General features: G+C 56.9%; 1 protein-coding gene across 10 annotated transcripts in view; it reads right to left on the bottom strand.

Annotated features, from left to right (window-relative positions):
- Window positions 1-795: 795 nt before the first annotated feature.
- Window positions 796-14,929, bottom strand: part of NRXN2 (neurexin 2) — a 100,139-nt gene continuing 86,005 nt past the window's right edge. For 6 of the 10 annotated variants that reach the window (XM_061164506.1, XM_061164527.1, XM_061164516.1 and 3 more), the window contains 2 exons: window positions 14,137-14,215; window positions 796-1,660 (listed from right to left, as the gene is read on the bottom strand). In XM_061164506.1, the coding sequence (XP_061020489.1) occupies window positions 1,356-1,660; window positions 14,137-14,215 (384 nt within the window). In that variant the 3' untranslated portion in view covers window positions 796-1,355. Of the gene's footprint in view, window positions 2,243-14,136; window positions 14,216-14,929 lie in introns of all 10 variants that reach the window. The other 4 variants (XM_061164491.1, XM_061164500.1, XM_061164465.1 and 1 more) reach the window with 1 other exon arrangement.

Raw genomic sequence — 14,929 nt, 5'->3', positions numbered from 1 at the left:
TCGCAGAGTCAGACAAGACTAAGCACACACACAGACACTGAGAGAAGCTAAGGTCCGTGGCCAGTGGGGCCAGAGACCAGTCATTGCTCACAGGCCTGGGGGCTGTCCCCTGCCTCTGTCCCCAACCTGTTGGGATGTGAGGGTGAGACAAAGACAAGCCGCCTCAAGGAGCTCAAAGTTCTGCTCAACACAAAGCTTTGGGAGCTACTTACCAGCTCTCATGGGCTCCAGACTGGGCCCAGATCCCAGCCCAGAGCTGGGACCAGTGTCCCAACAGCACCCGACCCGAACAAACTGCACAGGACCATTGGATTTGGAAAGTTTTTGTTTTCTTTTCCCACACATTTCCGGGGTTGGGGTGTTTTCCAAGACTCAGACACATTTGTTAACAAAGAGAGAAAAAAAACTGGGGGAGCAGGGAGCCTGTGGGCAGAGAAGTGACCCCAGCAGTCCGCGGGCTATGCCTGGCTCCCCCTCTTCCCTGCTGCCCGCGAACAACGGGTGCCACAGGCTGCTGCTCGCGATATCTAGATTATTTGTCTTCAATATATATCTGCATTTGCCTTTCCCCTCCCACCCGCCCCCCACCCTGCTCCTCCAGCAGCTTCCCCATCAATGCACGTCGCCCGGCGGCACACAGCAGAGCAGGCCTTCCCAGGCCCGAGCCCCTTCCCTTGGCTGGGGGCACCAGGCAGGCTCCTCCTCCTGGCGGGCGGAGCCCAGAGCTCCCGAGGCCGCCCAGGCCCCGCCCCGCCCCGCCCCTCTCTGGGCCGCTCCGCCCACCCTCCCGCCCTTCTCCCACCGACTCTGGAAACCCAAAGGGAGGAAAGGAAGGGAGAAACCTGCCACACACAAAGGAGAAGTGGGGAAGGAGGGTGGGGACGGAGAGACACAGCAAGCCTGGGGTGGGGTCTGAAGGGCTTGGGGAGAGAAGGAAGGTAGGAGGAACAGAGGGAGCAAGAAGAAAAATGGAGGGAAATGAACAGGACGAGTAGCGGACGCTGTACAAAACCCCCAGCCTTCCTTCCCGCCCAACCCCACCAAAATAAAACTACCCCCCTTAAAAAAATAAATCAACCCAGGGCTGTGAGCACGTGCCCTGCCCGGCGGGCGCAGAGCTGACAGGGACAGACAGCCCCAGGACGGACGATAACTCCGCGCCGGACAGCCGGCAGGAGGAAGGGGACGAGCACGGGGTTTTCCTTTCCTTTTTCTTTTTTTGCGTTTCCTCTTCGTGAGAGAAGTCTGAGGCAGCCAGGGAGTGGGTCCCCAGAGCCCCGGCAGGGAGAGGGCCGCACCCTCCTCCCGGGCTCTCCCGGGAGGGGCAGCTGGCAGTGGGGCGCGGTGCCGGGGGCTCAGACGTAATACTCCTTGTCTTTGTTCTTCTTGGCCTTGCTGGGCGTCTTGGGGGCGGCCGGGGCCTTCTCTTTCACCACCGCCCCGTTGCTCTGGGCCGAGTTACTGATGTAGTTCCGGCTCTGGTCCACCTGGTAGGAGCCCTCGTCACGGTTGCGGTACTTGTACATGGCATAGAGGAGGATGAGGATGCAGAGCGCCGCGGCCGCCACGATGCCCACCACCATGCCCGTGGTGCTGCTGGACTCCCGGATCACCTCCACCGCGCCCGGCGGGCCCCGCTCCCCAGGCCCGGTGGGGTTGGCTGTGGGCAGATGGGGGAAGCCGGGAGCGGAGGTCACGCCGGGGCGCAGGGGAGGGGGCCTCCGCGGCTCGAAGGACGTAGGGGCCCCGGGCCCCAGGGGTGGGTTTTCCAGCAGGGGCTGCAACGGGTCTCGGTGGTTCATTTTGCCCGCTGGAAGGTTAGGGGCCGGGGCGGAGGGGGCGAGCAGCACCCCAGGGGCGCCCGTCGCCCCATCTGTCCTGAGGTTGGGCCGGGGAGCGGGCTTGCGCGGGGACAGGAGGGTAGTGCGGTCCGTGACCAGGGGAAAGGTGGTGTAAAAGTCCTCGTCGTCCGTGGGGGGGAGGCTGGAGTCAAAGACCTCCCCGGAGGCAAAGCCCGAGGCCTCGATAGGCTCCTCGCAGTCGCTGTCGTCCTGCTCGGCCTGGCAGGGGCCCCCGGCAGGCGGGCGGCGGGCCGCAGGCGGGGGCAGGGTGTCTTGGGTGGCACCCACGCCCGTGAGGAAGGGGTAGAAGGTGGGGGGTGGGGGCACGAAGGGGGATCGGGTGGCCACGGGAGGGGGGTCTAAGGAGTCCTCCGTGATTATGGGCAATATTAACTCTCCTCCTAGAACAAGAGAGAGAAGAGAAAAGACAGGGCGTCAGCGAGGGCCGGGGCGCAGGCGGCCGGCACAGAGAGAGAAATAACAGCCTCACACACCCAAATCGGTTCCAATTGGCTTTGGCGGAGACTAGAGCGGGCTGGGCCCGACCGCCAGCCGGCCGGAGCCCTGCGCTTTAAGCGGGCAGCGGCTCGGATGCTCTGGGCACCCCACGCACGGGCTCTGTGGCTCTCTGGGTTTTGTTTTTTTGTTTGTCTTAAGAAACCAAAAGGAACAGAAAGGAAAGGAAATAGAAAAGAAATGGAAAAAAAAAAAAACTCTACTGGTTTAAGGCTTTAAAAACAGATACAAGAGCAGCATTTAAACAAACCTAACAACAATATCTTTTAGGGTTTTTTTCTAGGTTTTTCTCTTTTTTTGCTTTTTTTTTTTTTTTTTTGCTTTTGTTTTTAAAAAAGAAGATAGCATACCACGGAATTCAGGCAACTTACATCAACAAATAGGCCGTGTGATTTTAGCATGAAGAAAAAAATTACAAACAGAGCTGTGTAAGCGGGTTCTCCCGGAAAAAATAAGAAAAAACAACTTTTCCGAACAACGTTTCCTGTCTATCTGTTTGGTATCTCCCTCCCTCACTCTTCTCTCCCTGAACAACTTGCTTCCTCCAGAGTCCTCTCCTCCCTCACTTGTGCCCTCTCCCCCTCATTAAACACAAAACTGAAATGTGCACAGTGAAGGCTGGCGTTGAGGAGCTGTTACCAGAACTCGGTGGCAGTGTGTGGGGAGGGAGGGAGCAGAGGGAAGGAGGGCTTGGGAGGAGGTACTTGACAAGCAGTGGTGTAGGAATCTCCTCAGAGGTTAGAGGACTTGGGAGGGGATGGTCATGGGAAGCGGCTTTGAAGGCTAACTGCAAGTTGGCCACGGGCAGAGGAGAAATTGAACGTGGGAAGGGATGAGGCGTGGCAGGGAGTCACAGACACACTGGAGGAGGTCCTCCCCAGGGCGCTGGGAGTGGTCGTGAGAAGCCATGTGGAGTTAGGGAGGTGAGGAGAGATGGGGGGGGGGGGAGGGGAGGGTGAGGGAAGGACCTGGACAGGAGCACACGATTCTCGAGCTAACCTAAATCCCCAACTTTCTCTTTCTTCACCCTCCACCTCTGACCCCCACTGACTCCCCCCTCCCCCGCCCCAGAACCCCCATGGGCCGCCAGGACCTGGCCAGGGCTTGACTGCCTCTGGCCTTCTTATTATTGTTAAAACAATAATAAAACAACAGAAAGAAGAAGAAAGCAAAAAAAGAAAAGAAAATACATACACAGCCATCTGGGAAGGATGTACTTGCTAACATAGGGCCCAGGAGAACTACTGGGGAGGGCCTCTGGGGGTGGGAGCCTAGGTCTGATAGCTGGGGTCCCCTGGGCAGAAACTGCAATTCCCATCAGCCCCAAAGAGTGAGAACTACAAATCTCATTAGCCCTTACAGGGGTGTGGACCACAATTCCCATCAGCCCCTGGGTTAACAACTACAATGCCCATCAGGCCCCTGGACAGCCCCTCTCAAACCAAAACACTGCAACCCACTGGTCTGGGGCAGAAGGGAGCTGAGCCCTGGATCTAGGGGGCTGGTGGAAGCACTCCCTCCTCTTGAAGAGGCAGCTCTGGGTCTGGTGGGGGTGGTAGGTATCTCTAGTACTCCTTCCAGCTCAGCTCAAGCCATGCCCCCCATCTGAGTGCTTATCTCTGATCTCTCTCCAGCATTTGATCTACACAGATCACACCACAGGCCTCCCACCCCATCTATGGGAAGCTTCTCAGGACTCCATTGGCAGATCCCTCTGTCCCATGCAGCCAGGCCAGCCATGTGCCACCACCATGTCTTGGCACCTCTTCTCCTCCTCCCCCCACCCAAAGTGCTCTGGTCTCTGTCCCGCTGTTCAAACACCTCTGTTGATCCTCTGGATCACAAGCTCCAGCAATCTGGCAGAGCCGTCCTTGGTCACAGTAGACAGCTCAGCCAAGATCTTGCTGTTGAACTCACAGCCTTGCCAAGCTCCTCAGGCTGCTCTCCCCACCAGGATCTAACCTCCCCCTGGGCAGGAGCTCACCTGCACCCCAGATTGTGAAGCCTCTGAGCACCTGGCCTTCCACAGGCTCAGCCACCCTGGAAAACTGAGCCAAGAACAGAGAAGCATGTTCTGTGGGGCTAGGACTGTCCAATACCAGCCTGTCATGGAGGAGAATGCTGAGGCCTAGAGTGGGCAGGACTTCCAGGGTCTTCCAGGCGTCAGTGTCAGGCTACTTGAATGAATGGATTATCCAGTCCCTTCTGTGGCTCTCGGAGGCCAGGGAAGGGTCATGTCTCACAAGGAGCCCAGAAGGCCTGACTCGTCCTCCCCATGCCTGCAGGAATCTGCTAGGCTGCTTACCTCTTGGCTTGGATTTTAACCTGGGAGGCCATGACCTGTTCTATCTTGAATTCCTGTGTGACTATGAGTAAGTTACTTTCATCTTCTGGGCTTCAGTTTCCTCATTTATAACAGTAGGGTATTCGGCTCTAGGCCCAGAGTGAGGCCAAGGCCTGGCTCCCAGACTAGGGATGAACATAGTTGGTCCCCCATCCCTCCCTGAACCCTACACCCACCAAGGATAGCCCAGCAACCTGGTCCCTAGATCAGGGGCAAACTCAGCTGTTAGGTCTGAGGAGGAGGCTGGTAGCCCCTCAAATGGTGGCATCTGGGCCCAATTATGACAAAGCTCCCTTCCCTGCATGAACCCTGAACACATCTGGGGTACTCACTGCTGGCCCACATCACCTACCCTCTTCCTGACCTTTTGCCTTCTGTTCAGAGCACCTTTCCCCTGCTGATAACTCACTTATCTTTGAATCCAACCAAGCACCTCCTCTTCCAGGCAGACCTCCAGATGCTCCTCTCTGCCCTAGATGCCTCTGACACCATGTCCCTATTCTGTCCTGGAGGCACAGGTTTGGACTCACTGCCAGGAAGGCCCAAGGCCCATCTGTCTCTCTCGAGTATCCAGCACTGGGCCTGGCACAGAGCAGGAGCTCACTGTTTTGACCAGAGAAGGAGAGGAAATTTCATCAGGCATTTCCTCTGAGCCAGGCCAAGCTAGGTATCTGAGCAAAAGGGCTGGGAGCCCCTCTCATAGGCCAGAGCAGCTGGCTTCTGAAAATCTTTCCTCCCCAACTCCCCCGCCCCCCACCCCAGGCAGCAGACACTTCTGAGAGTTCAGCCTGGCAGGAGCTGCTCCATGGGCCCAGCTCTCACCCACAGTCCCCTCTACCTTCCATCTTAGACTGGGCCACCAGTTGTTCCTGGAGACTTTAAGGTCAAGGCTTGTCCTAGACAGGCTTCTCCTTGACAAGCTAGCTATAGCTGGGGCTCCAGCAGAATGCCAGGCCCACGACATGGGACCAGGAGACCCATGGTGGGGACACATCACAGCCCAGAGGGGGTTGATCAGGCCAATCAGGGCACAGATCTGGCTGTCTACCCTCTTATTCATCCCCACCCCGCTAGATGAAGGTGTTCAGGGGCCTCAGGCCTTGGATTACAGACAAGTCCTGCCCATCCTGAGTCTCCCACCCCACAACCATTTGCTGTAATTCACTGGTTCTTTAAGTCCTTGGGGCACACAGGCTCCCAGCAACCCCCTGTAAAGTACCCCACTTCCCTCATCCCCACCTCCAAACCCTCCCAGGCCTGGTCACATTGACCTCTTGCCCCTGCCCTTCAACCCCAGCCACTTCTTGCCTCCATCTCCAGGTTGTGGTCCTCCAATCTCAGCTCCTCTGGGGCTTTCCCCTGGGTCCAAGGCCTTGAGGGCATCTCCTGAGGGTGTCCTACCCTCACCCACATCCCCCACACTGCCACACCTGCCCCTTGATGCCCCCTTCTCATGGCCCTGAATACAAGCCTCCATCCCCCACACCATGTCCCCCCTGGGCCCCACAACCCCTACCCTCTCCACAAGACAACACACTACTGCAACCCCACACTGCCTTCCTCCTCCAGCACCCACTCAAGCCAGCCTGGGCTCTGTGGCAGTCAAGTCACATTCAAAATAGGGTGCCGGGTTTTCCTGAGGTCATTCATCAGTCCAGAAAGGGTCAGGCAAGCTTGCCCCAGTGAGGAGTAAGTGGGGCCTAGAGGAGGGGAGGAACCCTCTGAGACTCCTCACTGCAGAAGTCCAGCTGGGGGCTCCCCAGGTCGCCCTTCCCACTGGGCATCTGGGGTGTGGTCTCAGGAAGAATCATGCTGCCTGGAATCCTGGGTCCAGTTCTACTCCAATGGTGCACACTAGGATGGGGTGCCTCTGGGGATGTGATAAGGGCCCTAGGCAGCCTCTCTCCCCGCCCCCACTTCAGGCAAAAGCAGCACTGGGGGAATATTCACGGGGGCATCTATCATAGATACCACTCACCCACTGCTCCGCAACTGAATTTCAGTGCATGGCAGTCCTCTTACTAAAGGGAACTCCATTCCGGCCAAGAAGACCACAAGCCTCTCCCAAGCACCCTCCTCCCCCAGCAAACCCTGCCTCTGGGGGCTGCTGGCCTGGCAAGCCGGACCCTTTCTGCTTTTAGGGCACAGAAGGCCCTTGACTGGAAATCTACCCAGGAACCCCATTCCCACCCAAGCAAGATCTGCCCAACTCCAAAGAAGCATCTAGAACTGAGGCTGAGAGAGATGAAGCAATCAGCTGCCTGAGGCCTCATCCACCAGCCCTGGGTGCCCTGTCCAGGCTGTGATGTTAAGAAGGCCACTAGTCCAGCATTTTAATGTGGATTAGAAAAACGGCAGCCCTTCAATGTGGCCACAGCCCTGCAGGCACATGGTTTGGCAGATTGTATCTTTGTGCAAAATTGGAAAAAGACATCCTAGCTTGCTGGTGGACACAGCCCCGCTCCAGGGTCCAGGACACACGGCTTGGCAAGCAGAGCACTGGCAAGATTTCAGCCCTTACTCACCTGCTCACCTGTTCCAGCAGAGAACAATCTGTGCAAATGTGTGCAGTGGCCTGAAGGGTGCCGGCCCTCCCCACCTGAAATCCCCGCACAGCAGGGGCAGACAAGGGCCAAGGTGGAGCTAAGGTCTGAGACGGTGCGGCGCATCCTGTGTGCACACACGTGCACCCACCCCTTGGAGGGGCCTGTTTCTGTGCGCCTGGGCCTGTGTCTCTAAGCATGTGTGTGCATGTGCGCGCAGACATGAACCTTGATGGATCTGGGCACGTAAGTCCACATGGCAGCGAGTCTTAGCGGACGTGCGAGCATGTGAGTGAGTCTGTGCTCTGTACGTGGTTTGCACGTGGTTTGTGCGTGGTGGTCTGAGCTCATGTGTGCCCGTGTGAATGCATGAATGTGTCCCTGAGAAGATGAGAGCCTACCACCGTGGGTCTGAGCACATGCCATGTGCCTCTGTGACCACCTTCTTCCTTCGGGCAGTGAGACTACATTTCCCAGCATCCCTTGCAAGTAGGTGTGGCCATAGGAGGGAGCAGTCGACAGTGCCAGTACTGGCCCATAAACACTCCAGGGTGTGAGCCACTGCACTCTTTCTCCTCCTTCCAGTGACCTTGCCAACCTCCTGTTGAAATGGAGGAGCCACAGGTTGGAGGACCTGGGTTCCCCAAGCACTCCTGCTGGTCACCCAGGTAGGGCTTCCCCTGAGTGAGAAACTTCCCTTGAAGGACCCACTCAGATTCGGGAGTTATCTGTTACAGAAACACACATTACCTTCACTAGTACAGACACAGCCCCAAGTGGGTGTCACATTAACAAAAACCTGTGGCCCTCAGGTAACAATCCAAGGAGATGGATTTGGAGGCTGGAAAGAGGCAGGACCACATAACGCAGCCGCAGGACAGCTGGCATCTTGGATTGGGACCCGCCCCACGCCTGCTGAGGCTGAGGCACTAGGGGAAAGTGCTCAGAAAGTCAGGATGGCAGGGCCGGCTTTCACCTCCTGCATTTAGTAACGTGTTACAAAAAAGAGACAATGTTAGACAAGAACTGGTTTGCAACAGAGATAAAGGGACCAGGAGAGCCCAGAATATGAGGCCGGCAAATGTCAGAAGAGCCACTGCCCCCCAACCCCAAATCTTAAGAGAGAAGACTAGAGACAGCTTTCAGGGACAGTGGCCCAGTGACACTTCCACCTGAATAACAGGGTTCAACCTGGCTTCTAGGATCAGAATAAGGAAGCGGTTCCCCACCTGATTGTTCACAACACCCTCAAGATAGTCACCGCTAAGTTAAGAGAGGACAGAGAAACAAGGAAATAAACAGGTTTGAGAATGAGGCCTAGGAGAGAAATCTGAGTGTGGGTCTGTTGACTATTTGAGCCTCAAAACGACCTATCGGCCCCCAAATATGCACAGGAAGTGGACTGTCAAGGCTGTGGGGCCTCCAAGGAGGATGCTTTCCCAACACCCACCCAGAGATGGCCATGAAGGATAAAGGACTTGGAGGGACCTGCCAAAGGGCAGCACCAGGGCTCCAGACAAAGGAGAGGAAAGTTTCTCCAGACAGCAGAGCACGGTTTCAGGGGGAAACGTCCCCACCACTGAGGGCAGAGCCTCAAGCTGCCTGCTGGCTGGATCTCCCCAATACTAGGAACTACGAGCTGCTGTGTGCCCTCCATCCTTCCCTTTGGATGCAGGGTTTTATGGTGGTGGTTGTCTCTGGTGTTCTGGGTGTGTGGGCAATGAGATCAATTATCCTTTTAGTTAATGGGTATCCAGACCACAAATGGGTGCCCAGGAGCTAAGTCTGGACCCTATAGAGAGGGCCCATCTTGCAGACATCCTCTCCTCTGAGAAGACTGTTCTAATCAGGGTGCGGGGAAGGGGGCTTTGGGTGTCTCCCTTGGGGAGGGGTGGGTGTGCTCAGTGTGTGGGAGAGAGTGGAATGGATTGTTTGTGACCCAAAGCCCAGACTGTGGCAGATAAATGGCTAGCTGGTCACCAAATCTGTTTTTACTTCCTCCTATGAGCACAGCAGGGCCATGCCTCCCAGCCTACCTGGAAGCTAGGCTGTGCCACAGGACGGTGCTCTGGAGGGCAGCATCAGCAGGGCCCACGTGCCCCCCTCCCTCCCAGGCCTGGCCCATAAACCCTCCCCTTGTGCCCCTCCCATTCATCCCCTTCCACCACAACTAGGGAAGTCACGGTGCAGCTTCAAGGTGGACAGAGATCGACTCTGAATCAGCGCTTGGAAAAGAGCTGCTCACCCATCAGGAAGTGTTTACGTGAAGGAGAAGTCAATATCTATGTGTTAAACCATGGTGTTGAGAGCTTGTCTGTTATAACAACTAGTGTTATCTTAAGACAGGCTAGAATCTGAACACACCGGTGCCTCTGATTCTGAGCTAGATGTGTGGGTCTGAGCAAATGGGTCAGTGCCTGTGGAATTAAGCGTGTGTATGCCTCTGAGGCCCCGTGTACGTGTGCACTGTAGCAGAGCCTTGGAAGGCATGCACACATGTGGGCTACGTGCATGAGGCAGCTTCTCCGGGTCTGAGCATGGGAGTTTATGTGAAGCTGGGTACACGTGTGTGTGCGGGTCGCTGTGGTCTGTGAGCTCACCTGGTGAACAGGGAGGCAGGCACTGTACTGCTTCTGAAGACGTGTGATTGGCCAGAGGGTCCACAGCTATGTAGGTGTGCTATGTGTAGCTGCGTGTGTATCTCTGAGTGTATGAGGCAGTGTATGAGCAGCTGTGAGCGCCCACGTGGGTCAGTGCTGACCTGACTCTGCGTGTGTGTGCGTGTGTGTGTACACCACTGTGGGACTGAGTATGCGTATGCATGCCTTGAGGGGTCTGAGCACATGTGTGTGTCCAAGCTAAGGGGCCTGCAGGTGGGAATGAGCTGAGATGGGCCTTGAGGAGCGCCTCTCCCCGGTGGTAGGGGAGGGGTGCAGGTCTGTGGGGCTGAAGAAACATGGGTCTGTGCGTGAATCCCTGGGTCTGTGCACACACAGCCTGCCTGAGGATGTGCACACACACACACGTTCAGGGGTCTCATATGAGCACACACTCGGTACACGAGGACATGCCTTTGAGGATGTGTGCATCTTAGTGATTGTGAACAGATGTGCAAGTGACACTAGGTCTGAGCCCGAGTGTGTGCGTGTGTGGAGCTATGACACTCGTGCACCTCTGTGAGGCTGGGGCAGACATGGACATCCCTAAATTCACATGTCTGTGTGTACACACATGCGCTTGCACCTCAGAAAGTTTGCTCACGGAGTGTGTGTGCCTACTCAGAACATGCACACACACATCTGTGAACATCTGCAAGTCAGAGCTCACACGCAGGATTCTGTGACCTGAGCACATGTGTGAGCATGTCTGTGACACAGGTGGATTTGTATATGTGTGTGTGCCGCTATGAGCTGAGTGTGGATGTGGAATTCTGAGAGCCTCAGGTTCGTATACACATGGGCCTTAAGGGTCTGAGCACACAGGCATATGTGTCTCATGAATATCTAAAATATGCGAGTACTTTTGAACACGTGCATGTGATTCTGAACATCTGGTCTACCCCTCAATAGATGTGCACATGCACGCTTCAGTGGGGCTGTGAGTGCATGGATGTGCAGCTCTGAGCACCCACGGCTGCCTTGGTGGGTTAAAGACATGCTGCATGGCACCCTCGTGCAGCTGGGCTCGTGTTTGAGTGTGAAAGCTGTGGGTCTGAGCAGGCAGACACCTGTGAGCCCGCATCTAGGTGAGGAGCCCTAAGCACACACATGCAGGACTGGGGTTCTAAACACATGTGTGCTTCTGTGAAACTGTGTACATCTGCGGGGTTGCCTGTGTGTGCCAGACTTCATATGTGCGCCACTTTTAGCCTGGGCACAAGTGGTGTGTGCCCTTTAGATTTGAATATATGTGGACCTGTCGAAGTGGACATGAATGAGCTTGCCAGTAGGTCTATAAATGTGTGTGCCAGGATGTGGGCGTGCCTCTGGTCAGACACATGTGTGCATGTAGCTGGGTCCCTCTGTGGGTCTGAGCATGTGAGTGCACTTCTGTGTGTCTTAAGAGGTGAGATCCCTACAGGCCAGGCCCATAACACAGGGTGTGGGTCAGGCCGGCTAAGACAGCGTGGGTGGTGGGTCACAGTGCCTTCTCTGCAGGACATGGCTCCCTAAAGGCACTCCCACTAGAAAGAATCTGAACACCACATCCATCAACACAACGCCCTTCTTCAGCTGGGCAGCACCCTCACTAAAGTGACTGTCAGATGATGGGTTCTCCAAGCTGGGGCACCTGGGGAGGGGCTCAAGTTAATAGAAGGTGAGAAATATGTCAGGGATGACCTGAGGCTTCACAGCTAGACCCCAGGGAGGAGGATCTGGTAGGTGAGAGAGGTGCAACGAGCCTGGGGCCAGCCCTAGGTAGCTGCTGTCTCTAGCCAGGCTGCCTCCATCTCTGACACTGACCTTGGAGACCAAGGAGGCCTGGTGTCTGCTGAAGAAAAAACCTCCCTGCACTGGGGGCACAAGAGGGGCTATGGCCCGAGCCCCTCCCCCTCCAGGTGGGAGGTGTCATGGTCTAGGGACCCGGGAGTCATCTTGGCCCTTGTCTGGCCTCTCATTGAGATAAAAATCCAATTTAAGCATTTCAGAGCAGCGTGAACGTGGAGGTGCAAACATGTGCGATGCAGATCTCAAGGTGGATTCCATGGGTTTTTTCTGGACGCGCAGCATGCCCTCTGCCCGCCCACCCTCTTATTTTTAAAGGCTGGCCCACCAGCCTCTCCCCAGCCCCCAGCCTCCATTCCTCCTCCGCCCTCCATGGTCCCCTCACAGACTTGACCCTTTGATGGAGGGAAGGCAACCGACCTGCCCACTTCAGCTCTGCCTCAATCCCTGGTCCCAACACAACCTAAAAGCACCCGGCCACCTGCACACACACTCAGCATCACAGCCAGACCCCTGAGATCCTGGGTGGGGTTGGGAGGCCCGAGCCTCAGTGGACGGTACATGGCCCCAGGGTGGCCCTGTCTGTCACTGCAGGACGGCCATCTGCTGGGCCCGGGGAAAGCAGAGACTTCTCCACTCACCCCAGCAGTTCACATCCCCAAGTGTGCAAACACGTGCGGTGGGGCCAAGCAGTGCCTTTTTCTCATGACCACACAGCCTTTTGTCCCCAGAGTCCCATCCCGGGGCTCCCATGGGACCCTGCAGCACAGCCCCTCCTGCAGGCCTGGGCTGGAAGTTCCATGTCCGCCTATAGGAAACCCCTTCAGTGACTAGTCTGGGGAAAAGCAGGGTGCGAGGAGGGTGCTCTGTAAAAGGTGCCAGAGTCCCAGAGCCTCCCAAAGCAACGGTGGGTGTGAGGGTGCATCCCTGAGCCAAGATCACCAAGGGAGATGGGGTAGCCCCCCAAAGACGAGCTTCCCATAGTGGAGGACATCCGTCCAGAAAGCACTGTCCTGGCTGTGGGTGTGAAGGCCTTTCCAGCCCAGTAACCAGAGGCTCCCCCAAGTCCCTCAGGGCCAGGACTGCCAGAACAACTCCCTCACTCTAGCCTACTGGGGGACACAGGGTGGTCAGGCATCAGCCTCTAGGCCTGGAGGCCTGTGCCCCAGAAATCCCTCACCCTTGGTCTCTGCCCCAAGGCTCCAGGGTCTTCTGGCTCTGCCCACACTCCTTCCATTGAATGGCCACATTCAGTCTCTTCCATGCCCGCTGCAGCCCACCCTCAGCTTGAGTGGCTCTTTTGTGGCTGGTAGACCCCCCCAGGCTCACCCCCAGGCCAGATTCATAGGCTCTGCCCAGGTCACACTGCCCACCTCAGCTGACCCCTTCACCCTCCCCGACCCCAACCCTGCAGGCACTTGCCCCAACCTCCAGCTTCCAGTACTAACAGCCCAGCCATCACACATTGCAAAGTAATGGGTAGAAGTCTCTGCAAAACCCAAGAAAGAGATGAGGCTCCTGGGAGCTCATCCAGGCCACCACCAAGGCCCACGTGCTCCTATAGGCCACATTCAGTCTCTTTCCATTCCCGCTGCTGGCCTCACATACGAGGACCTCAGCTCCTCCCAGCTGCCACCCACCTGCTCACGTGCACCCACTGTGCCGCTCCACACCCCATACTTCTCAGTTGGCACCCAAGGCCCACCCATGCTTTGCCAATCTGGTCTCTTTCTGTGGGGCTGCACCCTTCTTTCCAGCTAGAAGCATCAAGCAGAGGCCTGGAATGCCTCCTCCAGGAAGCCTTCCCTCCCAGCTCTGCTCTCCTCCCAGAGCAGCTCCCCAGGCCCAATCTCCCTGGGGACCTAATGCCTGGCTGGGGCACCTCCCACCTAACTCCCCCAGCTTGGCCAGGGAGCCCCAGAATTGTCTGGCCACCTCCCTGAGACTGGGAGTGAGGAGGGTTCAGGAGCCAGCAAAGACCTCCTCTTCTAGTGACCAAGAGAACACTAGGCCTCAAGGACTGATGTGAATTGCAGTTCTGAACCCAAGAGCTGATGGGAATTGTAGTTCCTAGGCCTGCATTCCCCATCCCCATACTCCATCCCCCAACACACCATAAGGACTCATGGGACCTGTAGTTACTCATCTTAGGGTAAATTCTCTCTCTTTCCCTCCTGGCATCCCTTGGCCCTCAACCTTAGAACCCCAAGCTAAGGACCTCACTACACTGCCTCTGAGGGCTGTGGCACCAAAAGGCCAAAAACAGCCTCACCAGGGAGCACTCATGGGGCCTGGTGGTATGGCAGGAAGGGAGAGGAAGCTATCAGGAAAAGTTAAGGCCTGGCAGCAGGCCTCTGGCAGGGCTTGGGCCGGGGGCAGGGACAGTCGCCCCCCTCCCCTCAGCGTCGCAGTGGGCCCGGGGCAGGGGAGGGGGGAAAGGCACTCACCAGTACTGGGTTCACACTCCTCCAGGTCCTCGTCATCGCTCGGGCACTCGGCCGAGGCCACCAGGAGGTCATCTGTGTTCTGGGGGGCGAGAGGAGGGTGGGGGGGAAAGAGGAGGATTCCAGGGCAGGTCAGCAGGCCCCACGGCCACCTCCTGAGTTGTGGGACAGGATGGGGGATGGGCTCTGGGCAGAGACACACACCCTGGTCCACATGCCAGCTCTCATAGCTTGCTGGGTGACCCAGGGGCCTCCACCTCCCCCAGGCAAAGCAAGGCTGACTGAACAGCCCTGCCCTGCAGCAGCTCCCGTGCTCCTGGGGAATCAATGAAACAGCACATGTTGTGCCTTTTATTTCTGGGAAGCTGGGGGGACTCAAGCCGGACCTGTGACTGCAAGACCAGCGCAAGAGGGTCCAAGGGTGGCAGGGAAGTGAGGCACAGGGGCCTCTGGAGGCTGGCATGGGCAGAGCACAACCTGGGGGGTTTCTCGGTCCCAGCCTCACCACCCCACCATCCTCATCTCTCTTCCAACCCCCTTCCTGGAGCCCGGGAACCGGGCTGCACACAATAATTAGGGCTGTGGTTGCCATGACAACAGGAGTCGACTTTGTCAGCATTTTCTCTCCTCCTGATTGCAAAGAAAGAGAATCCCCAAGATGAGTGAGTGTAAGGGGAGGGGGGATACACAGGGGGTGACAGGGAAGAAACCCAAGGAGGGAAACCCAGACTCCAAGCAGGAAGGGAATTAAAGACTTCGGTGGAGGGAGCAAGCCAGGTCGAAGGTCAATGATGGG

This window comes from Dama dama, chromosome 2 (genome assembly GCF_033118175.1).
Source record: "Dama dama isolate Ldn47 chromosome 2, ASM3311817v1, whole genome shotgun sequence".
In the NCBI taxonomy this organism is placed as follows: Eukaryota; Metazoa; Chordata; class Mammalia; order Artiodactyla; family Cervidae; genus Dama; species Dama dama.
Note: the sequence above shows the minus strand (reverse complement) of the source record. Positions and strands in the feature narration are given on the sequence as shown.